General features: G+C 42.4%; 1 protein-coding gene across 6 annotated transcripts in view; it reads right to left on the bottom strand.

Moving 5' to 3' along the window:
- PDE5A (phosphodiesterase 5A) overlaps positions 1 to 20,623 on the bottom strand; it is a 102,357-nt gene that overhangs the window by 45,896 nt on the left and 35,838 nt on the right. For all 6 annotated transcript variants that reach the window (XR_016349478.1, XM_075929816.2, XM_075929817.2 and 3 more), the window contains exons 4-8: positions 9,407 to 9,478; positions 7,810 to 7,899; positions 7,338 to 7,475; positions 6,087 to 6,154; positions 3,195 to 3,303 (exon numbers count right to left, since the gene is read on the bottom strand). Coding sequence is in view for 5 of the 6 variants with exons in the window: in XM_075929816.2 (XP_075785931.1) it covers positions 3,195 to 3,303; positions 6,087 to 6,154; positions 7,338 to 7,475; positions 7,810 to 7,899; positions 9,407 to 9,478 (477 nt within the window). In the remaining variant the exon portion in view is untranslated. The remainder of the gene's footprint in view (positions 1 to 3,194; positions 3,304 to 6,086; positions 6,155 to 7,337; positions 7,476 to 7,809; positions 7,900 to 9,406; positions 9,479 to 20,623) is intronic.

Genomic DNA, 20,623 nt, shown 5'->3' with positions numbered 1-20,623 from the left:
ACACACAAATGTATCTTTAAAGATCTGCTGCTGCACTTTATACACTTGCTTAGTAATCTAATTACACAGGTATGAGGATGTCCATCTGAATACTCAAGGGCAAGTTCAATCATAAGTGCAACAACTCGCAACAGTTCTAGGGTGAGGTGAGAAACTGATAATGTTTTGGGGGTTATCAAGAGTCAGAAAGCCCAAACTGAGAGGAAGAGAAAAGAAACTAGCACACAGCCTTGATTTTACGGTTCATCTCTCATCCCCATAAACCAATTCTCCATGTTTGAACATTAACATTCAACCAAAGATTTACTTGCTTTCCTCAAAACGACACACAGACATTAGTTATTTTCTATGGCACTGTGGACTGGAGTGTGACCTTGCATGCTGCCCTCCTAATATGTTTTAGCCATGGAAAAGGTTCCTGCTTGGTTAGCTGACAAGGAAAATGTTTCAGTTACATAGTGAAAATTATTCTATCAGCTCTATGAAGATCTGTTTTCTATTCTTTGTATTCTTCTCTCTTCATGCACCTACTTCCCTTCTGTATACACTGTCATTTTTATCATTTTCACTTCATTTTTCCTTCCCACTTTCTCCTCTTTTGTCCCTCACTAATATTGCCTTCTGTTCTTGCTGCTCTTGTTTCCTTTTCTTCTGTCTTCCCATTGATTCCCCTATTGTTGAATGTTTAAACCATTAACCTTTTTTCCAAGCTGCAACCATCATTTGTCCCAAATGTTCTTTCCCTTTTAAGGCTAAGTCTAGACTACAGGCTTCTTTCGGAAGAAGGTTTCCGGAAGAGATCTTCCGAAAATCTTCTTCCGAAAGAGCGTCCACACTGCCAAAGCGCATTGAAAAAGTCATCTGTTTTTTTGAAAGAAAGCATCCCCACTGAATGGACAGTAGCTGGCATTTAAGCTGTTATTACTATGGATGAAGTGGCTACCAGGGCAGCTGTGCTTTCTCCTCTTTCCTCTTCTTCTGAAAGAACTCCCTCTTCCCTGTCCACACATGCCTTTTTCTGAAAGCGCTCTTTCGGAAAAAAGCTTTTTCCTCATAGAAAGAGATTTACCAATGTCAGAAAAACCCTCTGTTCTTTCGGTATTTTTTCAAAAGAACACGATTGCAGTGTGGACGTAAGTGAAGTTTTTTTCGGAAAAAACTCTGTAGTGTAGAAATAGTCTAACTCTCCAGCAAGTGCAGTGGAGAGACGCTGAAGGAGGGCTTTCATGAAAGCTAGTTACATGTTTGGTGGAGGAAAGGAACCAATGACCCCAAAGTAATGTTCATATGTGGCCTAATCCAAAGACACTTGAGAATCTCCACAATGCGAATTGCTTAGAGAAAACAGACCAATGGTCAAATGTATGGAGAGATGGCAGGAGGGAGGAAGGGAGAACAGATATAAAAGCAGTATAAAGACTCAATGTCATTATGCTAAAAAAAATAGCTTATCCATAATTCCTCTCCAGCAGTAGTATTGTTTCCTCTTTATCCATGTATGCCCATGTATCTAGGGCTGTGTCTAGACTGCAGGGTTTTTTCGAAAAAAGTAGCCTTTTTTCGAAAAAACATCACCTGCGTCTAGACTACAGCTGCATTCTTTCAAAATTAAATCGAAAGAACGTGGCTTTTCTTTCGACGGCGGTACTCCTCATTTCACGAGGAAGAACGCCTTTTTTCGAAAGTGCTCTTTCGAAAAAAGTCATTCTTGAATGAAAACAGGGCTTTTTCGAATGAGAGCATCCAGACTGCATGGGTGCTCTCTTTCGAAAAAGTGGCTTGCTTTTTTGAAAGTACTGCTTGCAGTCTAGACGCTCTTTTTCGAAAGAGGCTTTTTCGAAAGTATCTTTTGAAAAAGCCTCTTTCGAAAGAGGCTTGCAGTCTAGACATAGCCCAAAAGTAAATGCATGTCAATGTTTTTCTCCGGCATAATAAATCTTTCAGATTCCATGGAACAATGAATTTCTGCATGAGCAGAAAATTCTAATTCTGCTGCCAAATCAAAGGCCTTGTCCTAACAAACAGCTGTTTAAAATTGTTCCCTAGGTAATTTTTTTATATATTTTAAATTTTCTGCCAAATATTCACCTATTTCTTTGTCTGCCTAAATACAGGACATACATTTTGTCTCTTCCCCCATAAGCGCCCCCTCAGGAGCTAGACACAAAATTAATTCTGCAAAATGCACTCTGAGCTCCTAATGTGAATAAACCAACCACAGCTGAAAGTAGAATCCTAGCAACTCCTACTATACAATAACAGGAAAAATCTTATTGGACACTGTATTTCTGCCATGCCTACTTCTTGACCTCAGAAGGGAGAGATTATAGTCGAAGGCTGTCTTCTGACAACAATACACTCCAACCTTTCCCCCTCCACTATTTCCCTCATCCACTAAGAGGCTCCTTACAAATGTATTATGTAATAATAAACCAATCTGGTTTTGCAAAAGAGTAATAAGGGGAATGGGTGGCTTTTCAGACACAGTGACAGGTTTGCTTTGTGCTATAGGGATGACAAGGCACTAGATCTGTTGCATGAATACTACACCACACCAGTCTGTTTGTTATCAATTGTTCCTTCCTTCCTTAATCTCCAGCTTCTATCCAAGTGGTCTCTGGGACACGTTGACACAAGCTGGGTCTTCCTTATGCTGCTTTGCAGACTGGGAAGCATGAAGTGTTGAGAAGTGCACTTGTGCCTTCCTCATAACAGCAAATAGTTCATGTCTATATCATGCCTAACCTTTACTAGACCAAAAGTGGGGGAAAGAATTTCTGAGTCTATTCCAGAAAACTGTGGTGGCCAGTCCTCAGGACTGAAGTGAAAAGCCTCCATCCTGTCTTCCTTTACACTTCCGTTAGAACATACTTCTTTTCTTGACCTAAGAACATGTATTATCTAGTAAATAAGTATAGTTAGATTTATTTTAATGATAATTTTCTTTGTGATGAATCCATCTTCCAGCTACCCTGACTCAGTCTGTGTTAGAACTGTATAATTTGTAAACTCTAGGGGGCAGGGACTGTATCTTCCTCTATGTTTAAACAGTTCTGAGTGTCAGTAGTCAATACATGCAGCAATGGTAGTGGTAATAAGTATAGCACACACAAGACCTGATCATACATGAAAGGTAAACAAAAATCATCTGTTTTTTACTACTGGATTCTAAAACCCAGTTTCAATTTACTTACTGTCCATGGAAATCTTCTGTCTTTGCAGACATCTGGTATGTTAAGAGGCTCCATGGTATTCTTGACATATTGAGCATACATATAATTTATTTTGTTTGCATCATAGTCCCTGAAGGAACAACAAGGGCAGGCAGGCATTATTCATGGCATTCTTTGTATGACATCGGGTCATGCAATAATGCTAAGGAAATGTAAACTATATCATGTGTAAATCAAAGTGAAAGGTAAGATCAGTTCCTATGCACAGATCTACCACCATCTCCCACCCACCACAATATTGTGCCCTGTGCTATAGTTAAATGACTCAGACAGCCCCATTTTTGTATTCATTTGAATTAAACCAACAGAGATGAAAAGGTCCAACCATTCCATACTGTGCACAAGTAGCGAGGCCACTGACCCACTGACCCAGATGGGGAGGAATCTCTCCTTGTGCCCTGATGAGCAGAGTCTTGCCCCACCCTACCGCCCTGCCAGAAGTCAAGAGGTGGGACAGGAAATGTAAAAGGCAGAGCCAAGAGAACAGTGGAAGCCCAGCTACTGGAGGAGCCAGATGCCTACCCTGAACTTACTACTGAGTGAGGTACACCTTGGGAGGAGGAGGGCAGCCCAGGGATAGCTGACCCTGGTGTGGCTGAGTCAGTGCCCATGAATGAGTCAATGTGTTGCGGTCAGGATCCCACTGATTCAGTGGCAAATTGGTATGCCACTGTTAGGGCTCTGTTGGGACGCAGTGGGCCGGGTGGGCCTGTGTCTCTCCCGCCCCTGCCACTCCAACCCGTGGCTGGTAGTCTCCCTTCATTTCTCTAAGCAAAATGCCTGTGCTTGTTGGCTCTCCACCAGAGCTAGGACACCCATTTGCTGCCCTGCCGTGAGCTAGGGCCTATGCTCACTGACTATGCCCTCAGCCTGAGCATAGGCTTGAGCTCTTTAACTATTTGTTGTCCCGTCCTGAGCTAGGGCCTGGGCTCACTCATTGTTTGCTCAGCCTGAGTCTAGGCCTGAGACCCAGGAACTGGCTGGGCTGGGCCAGGGCTGGGCCAGGTCATACTGAATGTATTGGTGGAGTGGGCTACAGGACTGCACTTACAACACTAAGTCAGCTGGCTGATTTCCCATGTGCTAATGAGCATGGTGGGTAATGAGGCAGAGTGGCTGCCCACTGACCCAGAGCTCTGGTAGGCAGAGACCCACCTTCAACTGGACTATGGCACATCACTACATAAAACCAAGCAGTTAACAATAATCTGAGAGTAACATTAGTCTTATCTCTGATGCTTTGTATTTATTTTGTTTAATCAATTACAATGAAAAGAAGAAGGAAATGTGTGGGTGTATTTAGTTCTCCAAGCACGCAAGTGATGTCTATTAAAAGCCATACAAGTTCTCTCTACATACTTGTGGTTTTGCTAAGACCTTGTCTACATGAGAAAGCTGCACCAGTATAACTCAAGTTTAAAAATTAACCATTTTAGTTAAACCGGTGAAAACCTCATGAGCACACATTTCCATTTAAGTTTAAATCTGTACCTAACTCATTTAAGCTCAGCTGAAATAAGCCTGATTTCAAATGAAATATAAGCATCCACACAAGGGTTTGCACCAATTTCAGTAAATTGGTTTTAAAACTTATTTAAGATCAGCCAGTGCAATTTTCTGATGTTGATAAACCCTAAGACTTAGTTATGCCTTGTGTTAGCATCCAGAGGAAATTATATTCTTACATGTTAGGAAAGTTACAAATGTATTAAAAATGCTAAACTTAGAAAATAAATTAATGCAATCTACAAGAATGGAGGATAAAAAAATGAATGACAGATAGATATACACAGCATAGTTTTAGCCACATCAGTCCCAGAATAATATATGACATTGGCCGAATGTGTGTTCACAGAAATAGAACCCTTCAAAAATACTATGCATCTAGAAATCTGACACATTTGAAAAATCAATAATAGATGAAATTCACATTTTTAAATGGAGAGCAGATGGCCACATTTCTGATTTTCTGCTTTTAAGTTCATGTAAAATATGCTTTTAGAATGAATGAACAATTAATTACATTGGGATTGCATTATTGACACAGAACATCTGTTTCCGCTAAAATAACTTTACAAAAATAAATTTACTTTACAAAAATCAATCATCTCTTTTTTTAATTGCTTGGTGCTATATAATTAAGGCACTTCAGCTCTTGTTCTATCCCTTTTCCTCCCATTCTGGGGGAGCACCCATCTCCTATCGATATACCTGTTCCCATCTGGCTTCTGCATTTTCTCTTTGACTTGTGAGTAGGATTCTGTTATTTTTCAGCTGTAAAAGGCACATGTCAAAACATCCATGCGCAACACTACAAACAGAAAAGAGTTCTTTTCTGTGTAACAAATTCTTTTAGGGACAAACTGCACTTCTGAAGATTGGTATGATTTTGGCTTGACTCAGCTCACAGATTATGCCTGCGAAAGCTCATGATACTAAATATATTTTTTGTTAGTCTCCAAGGTGCCACAGGACTACTCGTTGTTTTTAAAGTCACAGACTAACACAGCTACCTCTGTGAGACTATTAAAAATTAAGGGTAACAAGCCTTTGGGGTGTTAACTAATAGAACAGTGTAGGAAAAAGAGCACACATTGTGCAGGGGTATTTAACTTTGAAAACACTGCAAGGAGACAGCTGTCCTTAGATACAGTTGTGAGAGCAACTCCGCTGAAACCAGTGGGAATGGTACATGCATCTTTCAGTGTAAAAGCCTAGCCTACAGTAGATGATAATGCACTGCCCCATTCTGTTTATTGAAGTTATTTGTCATGAACAGTTATTAAAAGCAAAGTCTCTTTAGTCATTTCCATTTGCCTGAGATGAACAAAAATTGAGAATAAATTGTTTTACCTCTTCAGGACATCAGCTGAATCATCTAATTCCTCAAACTCCATGTGAAACACGCTAGAAAATGATTCCTACAAATACAAAAATGATTCTTATTGGATAGAAATTAGTAATAATCCTCATGAATGGTAACAATAGCAATATGGAGAAAGTCAGCTGCAATTATTTATACTGAGTCTGCCTTAAGGCAGAAAGATAAATATTTAATTGTATTTTGTACTCCTGTATCCCATGACAATTCTGGCCCAGAACAGGGAATTTTAACTTCCCTGAGTCACTGAAGTCCCTTGCATCTCCGGGGAAATATTGACCCCAAGTGAGGGAAGACATGTTTACCTCTGGAGCGAACTGTCAACAAAGAGTCTATTTTAATATTCACCCAGCTCCGGATCAACCTCAGTTATGTTACTTTGCTTGTATGTAGTCAGTCCTGGAGCATTAATACTCCTTAAATATATTAATAGATTTCTTTATAGCTTCTTATTGCTGTAGTCTCTGAGCATTTTGCAAACAGCAATGAATTTACTGTTGCACACCCCTATGAGGCAGGGAGTTATCATTATCCCTACTGTACAGATGAGAAATTGGGGCAGAGAGGAACTGGGCAATATCCTGGGTTTCGATTTATGCTCTGCAGGGCAGTTTCTCCTCAAGTGATGCTCTAACTAATGTCAGAGCAGGTGGTCTTGGCCATGTCATTCTTCCTCTAGCCACTCCCCTTTTCTCTGCTACAGCAGCTGCAAAGCAAATAAGTGATGTTACAGCCTACCTCAGCTCTCTGTTATGGGAGGAATGTACTTACCTCAAGGGTGATCCTTTCTGGGATAATTAAGATGGCCTTAGAGACAGATTACACCAGCTGGTAGTGCAAAATGGCTGCATCAAACTACAGAATCTTATTTAGAGAGAGGTCATGCTCCTAAGAACGGACAATTACACTGAATGGATGTCATATAGAGATGAGGAGACATGAGAATGGGAGCAGAAAATTTCATAGGGATCAGTGATGGAAGACTAATAAAAAGTGTGAACAGAAGATACCTGCTACTGCAAACAAAGAGTACACTGCAACCATTTCCTTTCTGTCTTCCCTCTTCTTTACAGTGGAGGCCTAATTCTCCAGTTTCTTGCACTTGTGTAGTAATTTACATTGTGCAAAGTGGGTGTAAAATGTAACCAGATCAGAATGTAAGAATAAAGTGGAGGATCTGACCCAGGGGGCCAATAAAGAATAAAACTACACTGGATACTCACAGTGCAATCTTCATCTACTATGAAAATGGTGCATCTCTGCACCTGCATGAAAGAGATTATTGTCGCAGCTATCTTCTTCAAAATTACTTCCAAAGATTGTTGCTCTTCAAAAATTAAGCTAGCAAGATCAAGAAGCACCTAGACAAAAAATGAAAGCCTTTGTGAAAATTCAAATAGCTATGAATTAAACTATAAATATATTTGCTACTCTTGAATTTTTTTCCCAGTCTGATAAATTAAAATGTATTTATATGACCAAAGTCAAGTTTTTGCAAGGCAGCAGTCTATGTGTGATGTCATTAATGGCATCCATTGTGAATATCTTTGATGGGAGAGGCAAAGGAAACAAATAAATAACATAAACAAGGAACATCTACCGTATGACGAAAATCAAAAGTTGTAGATAACAAACACTACTACCTGCCTGTCACAATTCCCATGTTCCAGGCTAGATTAAACCTGTTGGTCATACCTGGTTACGCCTGTTTTCAAGCAGTGATGTCTCATATAGCTGAGCATTGTGAAGAACGATTCCACAAAATGCCAAATAAGCAGCAAAATCCTGAAAACAGATAATTAAACATCAAGACTTAATTAAGAGGATGTCTACAAACACCTGTCTTATCTCCAGTATTTACTAGGGACAGAATCCTATGTGGGATGGACGTGTAGACCTAAAATGATTTCACAACATGTGAGAGCTGACAAATTGTTATTTACACCCAGAAAAGTTCTTATTTTTTTGTTTCTAATAACACTGTTTGTCACACCCAAAATGCCCTCTGAGTGTATCTGAAAGTTTTTATTATGTTCTGTTTCCAAGCTTTCAGCTTCAATATAAATGTTTGTTTATATCTTTTATTAAAAGTCCATCAACTCAAACTGGCTATGGTTAGAATTCAGGCACTACTGTTTTATGGACAACTTGTAAATACATAGAAAGAAAAAAAATAATTTTCAATATATGCCTTATTTGTGGAATAGGTCCCCTTTCTTCGGTCCATGTATTTAAGCAGTATACTCCCACTTAAAACTAATCACTGCAAAAACCAAAACAAACCCCTGAAATCCACTCAGCTATAGACTCTACAGGTTTGCTTTGGTATGTTGAAGATTATTTTTGTTAATTGCACACAGTTTTTTTCTTGTTTGGTCTTAATCTCTTATTGCCATCTTACTAGGAATCTCCCATCTTTTTTGTAGACAAATGATTGAGTTTCATATTTTATCCTGGTGAAACTACATTGGAATAAGAAGCAGTTTTGGGGACCCAACCCAACCCTGCCAATACAAATCTTGCCATTAAAAACTGAACACACAAAATAAGCATCTATTATCCAAGGAATTAAGTATTTTTAAAAGTGGAAATCGAATCTTGCTTAGAGAAGCCAAGAGCTGTTTCTCTTGAGGAAAGGGATTAATTCTGAGCTCCTGCAGATGTTCATTATGCATTCCACTGGAACAGGGAAGGAGTAAATTCTTACTTTGTTATTGCCAAGGCTTGAGTCAACTGCTTCGGCCTCACTTCAACCTTTCGTGGTGCACCACAGTTTGCATGTGAAGTCTGAGAGCATTCTGAAAGTGGCTGCAATGTGACAGTTTCAGAATCTATGTGCTTTCTGCACTACTGATTATGTCAGACATGACTGTAATTTATCCGGTGCTTTATTTCTTTGTACTACTAGGGTACACAGAAATTGAATTATATAGTAATTTTAAAAGTTGCTTGGCAAGCTTTAGTTTCAATGTTAAGCTGATATTGAGTGCCCATTGGGACATTCCTTTGAGATAAGGTGACTTTCAGATATTAGCTGTTAGGCCTACACCCCTTTACAATACATTCAATAAAGCATGGAAACATTTTGAGTCTTAACAGGAGAGAGAAACCAAACTGACCCAGAAATTAAAATGACTCACATGGCCATTTCTGCAGAATCTCAAAAAGAAACAATTACTGTTTCATCAAACTATTTTTTACTTATTTAAGGATTAGTTCAGTTTGTTTAATTTCAAGATTTCTAGTTGTCATAAAAGAAAAAAGCCACAAACACACACTCTATCCTTTATACCTTTTCATCTTGCTCTGTGAATATCCCACCAACTCCAGATTTCTTATTGATAGCTTGAGCTACGCCAACAACCTAATACAATGAAAATAAAATAAAGAACAGTTAGGTAACCAGAAGGAATCTACCTCTGCACTGTCTTCAAAGTAATGTTTACAGAAGATTATAAACCCTGATTACAGGTACTTTTATACTCAACATTTGCTTAGTTAGAGATTTTGTCTATGGTTTTCATGTATGTATTTTTACAAATTACAGACTAATTTTTAATACTGGGTGTTGTCAACTAAAAAATCGTATTGCTGATGGAATGTTTTTATCTATTATTGTTATTGACACCTAACCTATTATAACAGAAAGACTGTAGATATTTCCCCCACCTTGCCATTCTCTTTACTTTGAGCACTTGATGACATTTTCCATACTCAGTCAGCTAGCTGGTTTCCCTTGTTTGTAGGGGGTCTTTCAGATAAGAGAGTGGGAACATCTTTTTGTTCTGTGTTTATACGGCACTTAGCACAATGGAGTCCTAGTCCATGACAGACATACAGACAGAAAAAAAGGAAGTGGGTTGTGCCCACGAAAGCTCATGATACTTTCTTCATTATTTTGTGTTACAGGACTGTTCGCTGTTTTTAAAGTTTTTGATAGATAGATAGATTAGATAGATGTAATATTCTTAACAGATTCACATGTATTCGTCAGACACTAAGGAATTATTGAAATGTTATGGTGTTTCTAAAAGCACATTAAGTATGCACCATAACAAAGGCATGTTTCCTCTATTAACATGTGAATATTGCACTCTATCTATGTATTTATACAGCCCTTGCCACCATAGTACCTGGGCATATCACAATCAATGTATTACATCCTTGTAGCTTCTGTGGGAGGTGGGGTAGTAGGGATGTAATAGTGTAGTCAATTAACCAAAAGCTTATAGGTTAATGCTATAGACTACACGCATTCCCCCTGCCCCCCGCCACCAGTATGTTTTTTAGCGGACTGGCCAGCAGCCCAGGTCAGTTCTGGCTTGCACCAGGTCCAGAACCTACCCTCACTGCAGCTCTGCATTTAAAGTGTATTAGGAGCCTGGTGAGCAGGCAGCCCAGATCAGTCCCAGCTTGCATCCGGCCCAGGAGCTCTGAGCCCCTCCCCCCACCTCCCTCCAAAAAGGGGCTGCTGCCATCCTGTATCAGAGGCAGCAGCACAGAGCGATAGGCACCCGGTCCACGAGGGGAGCTGTTTTTTAAACTGGCTCCCCTCACATACTAGCTCCCGCCTGGCACCCTGAGCAGGGGGCTCCTCGGGAGTGGGGCTGGAGCGCACTGGCTGCTGGCCCCACCTTCAGAGACTATAGAATAGTCAATTAACAGTTAAGAATTCATGAGGTTAATCGCCTATTCAATTAACTGATATTTAACATCACTATGGGGAAGCACTCCATTTTGAAGATGTGGAACTGAGGCACAGAATAAAGTGACAGACTTAAGGTCATAGAGAAAGTGTGACTTACCTAGGAATTGAGCCTAGGTTGCCTGAGTCCACATTTAATGCCCTTATTTATTACAGCTCTGGACAAATCCAACATCTTTCAGATGTTTTTGTTGTCTTCCCATAGACATTGGAATGAACATCAAAAGGCTCATATAAAGATCCTCGACATATTGGGTAATCTGCATATATCAAATCACTTTCCCGATAGCAAAAACCCCTTGGCTGTGTCTACACTGCACCCCTTTTCCAGAAAAGGGATGCAGATTAGACACTCTGGAATAGGCAAATCCGCGGGGGATTTAAATATCCCCCGCGGCATTTGCATTAACATGGCTGCCGCTTTTTTCCGGCTTGGGGATGAGCCGGAGAAAAGCGCCAGTCTAGATGTGATTCTCCGGAAAATAAACTTTCAAGTAGGAATAAGAGATCCTCCGGAAAAGGGTTTATTTTCTGGAGAATCACGTCTAGACTGGCGCTTTTCTCTGGCTTATCCCCAAGCCGGAAAAAAGCGTCAGCCATGTTAATGCAAATGCCGCGGGGGATATTTAAATCCCCCGCGGATTTGCCTATTCCAAAGTGTCTAATCTGCATCCCTTTTCCGGAAAAGGGGTGCAGTGTAGACACAGCCCTTGTCGCATTAACCAGAAAAATACTTTCTGCTGTAATCTGTGAAATGATTAGAGAAATCAACAGACCATAAGTATTTCCCTCTAGGACAAATGCTTATAAAAGCTTGTTTAACTTCAAGTTACTTTACATTCCTAACTGAATCTTTTTTGTATACAAAAGTGTTGTGGAGAACTTTTGATTTCAAGTTTCCTGACATAATGTTCTCTATTGTAAGATGAAAATGTTGCTTCTTAGAATACAGAAAATAATCCTACAAGAGAGGTCAATTAAGATCTGAATTTCTCACATTCTAGGCCCTGGTCTACTCTAGGGAATTATTTAGAGATAGTTCGTAATCATTAATTAGTCCACACTACCAAACCCATTATTTCAAAATAAGAGGCTGGTTAATTTGAAGTAATAACCCTGCTTTTCATGACAAATGATGCTTATTTCAAAATAGTTATTTCAAAACAGTGGTAGTGTAGATGCTCCACTGCTGCTGTTTCAAAGTACAGTAAACTTCCGATAATACGGCCCCTTTAGGACCCAGGGGGTTCCGGATTATCGGATATGCCGGACTATCAGAAGGGGGGGCTATGAGGAGTCCGGGGTGGGATGGGGAATGCTACCTCAGACCCCCTCATAGCCCTCCCTTCTGATAGTCCGACTCTGCCCAGGAGTCCCTGATTCAGCCGCTGCTGGTCAGTTTCAGCAGCAGCGGAATCGGGGACGCCTGCAGCAGAGCAGCTGGGGTGCTGCCGGGTTGGTCCGGTAGCGCCGACCCTTGGCGCCGCGAGACCAACCCGTCAGCACCCCAGCTGCTCTTGGGGACGCCTGGGGCAGAGCAGCTGGGGTGCTGATGGGTTGGTCCCGCAGCGCCGCTCCTCGGCGCTACTGGACCAACCCATCAGCACCCCAGCTGCTCTGCCTCAGGTGTCCCCAAGTCAGCCGCTGCTGAAACTGATCAGTGGCTGACTCCAGAAAGCCAGAGGCAGAGCTGCTCTGTCCCGGGCTTCCTGGAGTCAGCCCTGGGCAGTTTCAGCAGCGGCTGAATCGGGACGCCTGGGACAGAGCAGCTGGAAGGCTGCTGGGTTGGTCTGGTAGCGCCAAACCTCGGCGCTGCGGGGACCAACCCAGAAGCACCCCAGCTGCTCTGTCCCAGGTGTACCCAAGTCAGCTGCTGCTGAAACTGACCAGCGGCTGATTCCAGGAAGCTGGGGCAGAGCAGCTCTGTCTCGGGCTTCCTGGAGTCAGCTGCTAGTCAATTTCAGCAGTGGCTGAATCCGGGACAGCTGGGGTGCTGCTGGGTTGGTCCCGCAGCCCGGAGGGGCAGCGCTACTGGACCTACCCGGCAGCACTCCAGCTGTTCTGCCCCCAGCTTCTCGGATTCAGCGCTGGTCAGTTTTAGCGACTGAATCGGGGAAGCTGGGGGCAGAGCAGCTCCAATGGTCCGGCTGCCCGGACCATCAGGAGTGCCGGACTGTCAGATGCTGGACCATCGGAGTTTTACTGTAACTACTTCCCAGAGTCATTCAGAGTAATTACTTCCTAGTGCTTCCTGGAGCTCTAAGTCAAGGTAGCACATCCACATTAAGGAAGGCTGCCTTGGACTAATTTCGAGGCTTCCCTGTAGTTTGGACACACAATTTTGAAACAGATATTTTGGGAGTTATTATTTCAAATTAAGTTATTTTGAAATAAGTTCCTAGTGTAGACATGCCCTAGGAGATCTACTGCAGAGAAGAAATTCAGACAAAAAAGTGATCCTTCAATGTAGTGTAGCTGATTTTGATAAAAGGTGCAGAATAAACCTGGAAGAGCAATGTTTGCTCAAAATATGGTTGAAATTGACTTGCTAAATAATTTGACAAGCTGCAGCATGCCTCCTGCAGGTGCTGAATTCTTTCACCTCCCAGGGCACCTTAGGATAGTCTGACTTAACAGCATTCTATAGATAGCACTAAAGAATTCTCAGTGCTAATGCAATGTGTATCTATTAATGCAGGTAGCCAACTGAACACTGAATAATGTTTCTCATAGTATGGGTCAATGTGGTCCCATTTGAATAAACTACCTTAAAGAAAGGGTAAAACAAAAGGAACAGTAATTTTGTTTTGCCATCATCTACTTGTAGGGGATACTTGTTGGATCAGATTTATAATCAGCACAGAGCTGCTGTGAGCCTGAGGCTGGCAAAGGTGGAAGGACAACACCTTTGGTCCCCCATCCTGAGATCTGTGCCAGAGGAATTCTGAGAGAAGCTAAACTGGGATTTTGGTTGCTTTGAACCAACAGACCAGTGATAAAGCAAACACTGAAGGGTCCAGGATCTGATCTATTATTTCTTATCATGTCTCAGGAGACTGAGGGCCCTTCCGGAATAACAACATTTAATCATGCAGACCTTTTACACGTGCAACTGATAGATCAAGGCTTACATTTCTGTTTTTGTCTTGGAGCAGGAACCCCTGTCTCCCTCCCCCCACCTCCCACCCCATACACACGTATTTTGAAGAGAAGGTGAGGATTCAAAAGGCCGGGGGAGGGAAAATTCAAAAGTGTGCATTCAAAAATGTCTGACAATTCCATTTACCAACCTATCCATCACTAAATAGATTAGTACTCAAAGGAAACTCAGATATAATCCCCACCTTACAATTTAGCAATCCATTTTGAGTTTTAATCTTCTGGCCAAGGTTCATTGCCTACCCCCAGCCTGGATTTTGTAATGATTCCCCTGCTGATTTTACTTGCTTTTGTTTATTTGTTCACCACTCTGTGTGTATCCTCTGATCACAGAAAGCTGTTTCTCAGCAGCCAGCCACACATGGGTTCTCTAACTCCTCCTAACCACCAAAAATACATGTGGCCAGCAACTGGCTGAACTGCTCACATGGATGAGGGTGGAAATGAGACCACTGCTTTAGCATCGACTCCAGTGCTCTACTGCAGGGAGGGATTCTGCTGCCTGAGCAGAAATGAAATTGCAGGGCTGCTCTGAAATTGTTTAGTCCTCATCTTGTGACCAATTTAGAGTCCGTCTTTTCAGAGTAAGGATATGCTCATCCTTTTTAGAAAGTGGGGTCTGTGACAGAAGCCAACGAAAACAACAGATTTTAACCACAGACTTTCACTGGAGCAAATGTGAGGCTAGGAAATACTTGTCCAAAGAAATCATTCACTTGGACAGTATTTATGTGTGCTCCCCTTGCAGTTATTACAACTGTGTGCTGACAAAGAGCATCCCATCCCATACACTAGCTTAGCTTCTTCTTGAACCTATGCTTATTATTATACTTATGAGTGCATGATCTTTTGTCACATGAGTGATGGAAGTGTCATAAATTTAACTTAGTGATTTCATGGCAGGCTCCAATAGGAAGGAAAAATGGGATCTGAAGACAGGAAAACTTGATTTCAGTGGGGTATTCTCATGATTTACCCTGTAAATGAGAGGAAAATCAGGCACAGAGGTTGTTATACTTAATGGTTCTGCCATTCCAGTATTAAAAATTCCTTTGATTCATATTATATTTATTACTATTGCAAATACAAAATATAGATTGATGTATCTTTCCTACATCCTTTCACCATCCCTATATTTAACATGCCACTGTGATCAATTATTATGTCTCTTTTATATAGCACCTAACAATAGACAGATACAGTTGGAATCTGAGTCGTTAGCTGGTATAAATTGGCATAGATCGACTGCCTTCTAGGAGGCTTTGCCAACTGACAGCAACTAAGAATTGTGACCTAAAAGGACTGGCAAAAGTAACATTTGCTTTGGCCTTTGCTAAACAATAAAATTTTATAGCTGTAAAATCAACAATGAAACAGTTCCTCCAGTGAGAACAAATTGAACAAGAGTGAAAGCTGAAGAGGATAGGATCCAGGAACTTTATCACTGTTTAATCTAATCCTATTTAAAGACTTGGTAAAGCAGCTGGATCACATTTGAAGTGGAGCTGCACTGGTGGCAAATTATGATTATGTAATCTCACCAGTGTAAAAGGCGCCCAAGTTATTTAGCATGAAAATCTGTAAAGTTACATAGTGAGAAGCATCATGGTTTATTTGAAACTATTATTTTAAATTAAATTATTTTTGGCACATTTGCAGCAAATCATGGCCATGCTCCAGAGAAATGGCATTATTTGGGGCACTTGCAGTGTAAAGTCCAGTGAATGGTTAAAACAAAAGTATATTGCACCTTGGTTTTAGTACAGACAAAATCAAAAGAACATTTTTGTGCCTATGTCTGAAGAACTGTATTTAACTGTTATTTATTGAAGTTATAACTGTTAAGCCAGTATTCAAGGAAGATGGAAAAAATAGTTTTCTCTTAATGGGACTGAAGATAATTTACAATCCCTCACATGATCCTTCCCAAAGTATCAATGTTACAATTCAGGTCATTGTTTTAAAAGATAGGTCATTACCAGCTATAGGGTTAAATATCTCCATTTTAAATAAAGACTTTTTTTGATGAGGACCATACTGTTCAATTCTCCAGACAGCATAACTCCCATCGATTTCAATGGAACAGTAGTGTGCATACGGTTAGTACACAATGAATCTATGCACATTCACATTCCTGTACAGAGGTGCAGTTTTCCTTAAGTACTGCAAAAACCTCTGAACAGTAAGTAGATTGTCTAGCCTCCTCACATGCTCTTGCCATAACCTACTGGCACACTGGCTGATGCTTAGGTCTTTATTCATACCACTGGCCTTCTTCTATTTTTATTAGCTTTGAGCCACAGAAGCTAAGACAATTTTAATGAGCTCATAGGCTCTCTGAGGCATCCGAAAGGTGAGCACTTTCATCCTGTGTAAACACCTTTCCTCTATGAAAGGAGAGCTTGTGGTGCTTAAAGAGCCATGAGGAAACAGTAAAACGACTATGTTAGCATATACTAAAAAGACTGCTTAGTCTCTCCTCATTAGCACTGCAGATTTCTCTTTCACAGAGAGAAGGATGCATACCAAATGAACTTGCACTCTTTTTAGATCCCTGCAAAGCTCTTCATCAATAGGTATTTAAAAAAAAAGAAAAAAACTATTAGGGTACGTCTACACTAGCCTCCTAGTTTGAACTAGGGAGGCTAATGAGGGCGACTGAAATTGCAAATGAAGCATGGGATATTTAAATGTCCCGTGCTTCATTAGCATGTTCGCAGGCGGTCGCCATTTTGGAAACTAACTGGCCCGGAATAACTGCCCGCGTCTACATGCGGCAGTGAAACGGGAGTTCGAAGTAAACCCCTTAACTCGAATTAGCTGTTAAACCTCATTCCACAATGACTAACAGCTAATTCGAGTTAGGAGTTTACTTCGAACTTCCGTTTCACTGCCGCGTGTAGACATGGGCAGTTATTCCGGGCTAGTCAGTTTACAAAATGGTGACCGCCTGGGAACATGCTAATGAAGCGTGGGATATTAAATCCTGTGCTTCATTTGCAATTTTGGTTGCCCATATTAGCCTCCCTAGTTCGAACTCGAGGGCTAGTGTAGATGTACCCTAAGTAAGTCATGACTTTTCTTATGGTGATAAACATTCCAAGTGGATGACAAACCTTAGCAATTTTTGGTTCAGTTGACATTAAAGATGTCACTTTCAAAGATGTTTTAGAGGTGTTTGACATTTCTACATTCAAGATAAACAGAATGTGACCTCACGGACATTAGTACAAATTCCAACCAACCCCGGTCTATACTAGGGGATAAGTTCAAATTAAGATATGCAACTTCAGCTACATTAATTGTGCAGCTTAAGTCGAAGTATCTTAACTCAAATTTTGGCACTGTCCACACTGTGGGAAGTTGAAGGGAGCACACTCTCCCTTCGACTTCCCTTATTCCTAGAAGCAGGAATACGGCATCAATGGGAGTACCCTCTCTGTCCGAATTAGCGTATCTTTGTTAGACCCGCTAATTCGAACCCTGGAAGATCAAATGCAGCTGCTTCAATCTTATCTGTACTGTAGACATGGCCCAACTGTATTGATTTCTTGAGATTTAGCCCAGTGACAATAATGAGAAAAAATTCAGATGGATATATAGTTGTACAAACTATAGGAAATGTTCCTAATGTCAGACACTTAGGAAGAGACATAATAAAGACATTAAGAAGTGGGTAACTGATTAATCATATACTCGATACAATTTGTATTGACTACATGATTAGACAATAAGGGGCCCCACTGCAGCTCTTCAGTTTAAACGGTAGTAAGAGCTGCTCGGCTTTTAGTACATTTAAAAGGCAAGGTACAGCGGTCAGGGACCTGGCACGAGCTGGGACTGTTGTGTCCCAGCTTGTGCCGGGTCCTGGGCCTTCCCCGCTGCGGCTCTGCCTTTTAAATGTAAGAGTTGGGCTGCCTGCCAGCTGGTCCCTAACTACTGCGCATCTGCCTCCCCTGCTCCGAGACAGTGCTAGGGGAAACTGGCTTTTAAAGCCAGCTCCTGTTCCTCCCACCCCCGCTGCCTCTGATATAGAGGCAGTGGGGGTGCGAGGGAGAGTAGTCGACTCGACTACTCTTTTAGGGTACGTCTACACTACAGCGCTAATTCGAACTAAGCTAATTCGAACTAACGGATCCAGACTAAAAAACTAGTTCGAATTACCTTTTTGCTAATTCGAACTAGCATGTCCACATTAAGTGGACCCTGAACCCGGGTTAAGGATGTCCGGAAGCAGTGCCGGCAGGGCATCAGATGAGGACTTAGAGCGTGGAGCTGCTGCCTCAGGCTAGCCGAGGGCTGTGCTTAAAGGGTCCCGACCCCCACCCCGGACAGACAGTTCTCAGGGGTTCCCCGCTTGCAAAGCAGTCCTGGCTTGGAGTGCCCTGAGTGCCCACACTGGGCACATCACAGCACTCGGCCATCAGACCGGCTGCACTTGCTGCAGGCTGCCATCTGGGGAGAGGGAGTAATTGGGGGGCTGCAGGAGAGCTTCCACCCCCAGAAGCCCGCAGAGCCAGCCCAGTCCTCCCCATCGGGGGCTCGTACCCCATTCCTCCCTCACCTCCTTCCACTTACCCTTCCCTAGCCCCCCTTCCTGATGTACAAAATAAAGAAAACGTGTGGAAAAAATAGAATCTCTCTTTATTGAACAAAACTCAGGGAGACTGGGAAAAGGAGGTGGGAGAGGGGAAGAGAGAGGGTGGGAGAGGGGAGGGCAACTAAAATGATCACAGGTTTGGAAGAGGTCCCATATGAAGAGAGGCTAAAGAGACTGGGACTTTTCAGTTTAGAAAAGAGGAGATGGAGGGGGGATAGGATAGAGGTCTATAAAAGCATGAGTGGGATGGAGAGGGTGCATCAAGAAAAGTTCTTCATTAGTTCTCATAATAGAAGGACTAGAGGACACCAAAGGAAAGGAATGGGTAGCAGGCTTCAAAGTAGTAACAGAAAGTTGTTCTTCACAAAGCAAAGAGTCAACCTGTGGAACTCCTTGCTGCAGGAGGCTGTGAAGGCTACAACTAGAACAGAGTTTAAAGAGAAGTGAGATAAAGTCATGGAGGTTGGGTCCATGGAGTGCTATTAGCCAGAGGGTAGGAGTGGTGTCCCTGCCCAAAGTTTGTGGAAGGCTGGAGAGGGATGGCACGAGACAAATGGCTTGGTCACTGTCTTCGGTCCATCCCCTCCAGGGTCCCTAGGGTTGGCCGCTGTCGGCAGACAGGCTACGGGGCTAGATGGACCTTTGGTCTGACCCAGTACGGCCATTGTAAGCTCAGGGCTCAGGGTTGGGGGTCTCAGTGGACCCCCTTGATTTTCATGCACACCTGTTCCTGGGTGGCCAGGCTAGCAGCTCTCCTGCCCTAGACGGCCGCTCTCCTGTGCCTAGTGCGGAGGTCGTGGATGAGGTCCACAATGTCCGCACTAGACCAGGCGGGTGCCCGCCTCTTGCGGTCGCGGGCAAGCTCCCGGGAGCCGCCAGCCTGGTCCCGGGAAGAGGGGGAGGGCTGGAGGGCATCGGGTGGCTGGCTCGAGCCGTGCCAGGTGCAGGGTCTGCTGGCTGGGTGCTGGCAAGCTTGCACCTGGCATGGGCACCGTAGCCAGCCCATGCCCCTTTAAGGGGTCCGGGGCCGGGAGGGGGACAATAGAGTTTCCCTGGTGTTGGCCACAGTGGCCACTAGGGAAGCTGGGGAGGGCTAGCCTCCCACTAGTTCGAATTAAGGGGCTACACACCCCTTAATTCGAACTAGTAAGTTCGAACTAGGCTTAGTCCTCGTAGAATGATGTTTACCTAGTTCGAACTAAGCGCTCCGCTAGTTCGAATTAAGTTCGAACTAGCGGAGCGTTAGTGTAGCGCCTATCAAAGTTAATTCGAACTAATGTCCGTTAGTTCGAATTAACTTTGTAGTGTAGACATCGCTAAGACATAAGACTCAAGAGTCAAGATTAACTAGGACAACAGTGCTTCATCTGACAGTACACAGGTCATGACAATTATGGGAACTGTATTTTAGAAATCTTTTGAGCATAGTATAAAATCAAAACACCTCAAAAATTTCTTGCAATGCATCATAAATAAAAATAGATCAGATCTTCAGCTGGTGTAATTTGGTTTTGCTGCATTGACTTCAAAGGAGCGAGGCTAAACCTAAGGGAAATCTGGCCTCAAACTGATTGTAATAGTGATGCTGGATATACTGCCTAAAGATCTGTTCTAGGAATTATTTTGGAAAGTCCTATGTCCTGTATTCTACAGGAGGCCAGACTAGACGGTCACAATGATCTCCTCTGGCCTTCAGATTTATGCATCTATGAACACAAAAATGTAGGAAGCCTTCCTAAATTGTAATGTATATTGTCAGAATGGAATCTCCAGGGCACCCACCAAAGGGTACGTCTACACTAGCCCCCTAGATTGATCTAGGGAGGCTGATGAGGGTGACTGGAATTGCAAATCAAGCCCGGGATTTAAATACCCCGCGCTTGATTTTCATGTTCCCGGCCCGTCGCTATTTTAGAAATTGACTAGCCCGAAGTAACTGCCCGCATCTACACGTGGCAGTGAAACGGGATTCTGATTTAAAGCCCCTAATTCGAATTAGCTGGTAAACCTCATTGCAGGAGGAATACCAGCTAACACAGTTTAAG

Source organism: Pelodiscus sinensis, chromosome 4, assembly GCF_052426305.1.
Source record: "Pelodiscus sinensis isolate ZL-2025 chromosome 4, ASM5242630v1, whole genome shotgun sequence".
Taxonomy (NCBI): domain Eukaryota; kingdom Metazoa; phylum Chordata; order Testudines; family Trionychidae; genus Pelodiscus; species Pelodiscus sinensis.
This window is presented reverse-complemented; position numbering and strand designations above follow the sequence as displayed.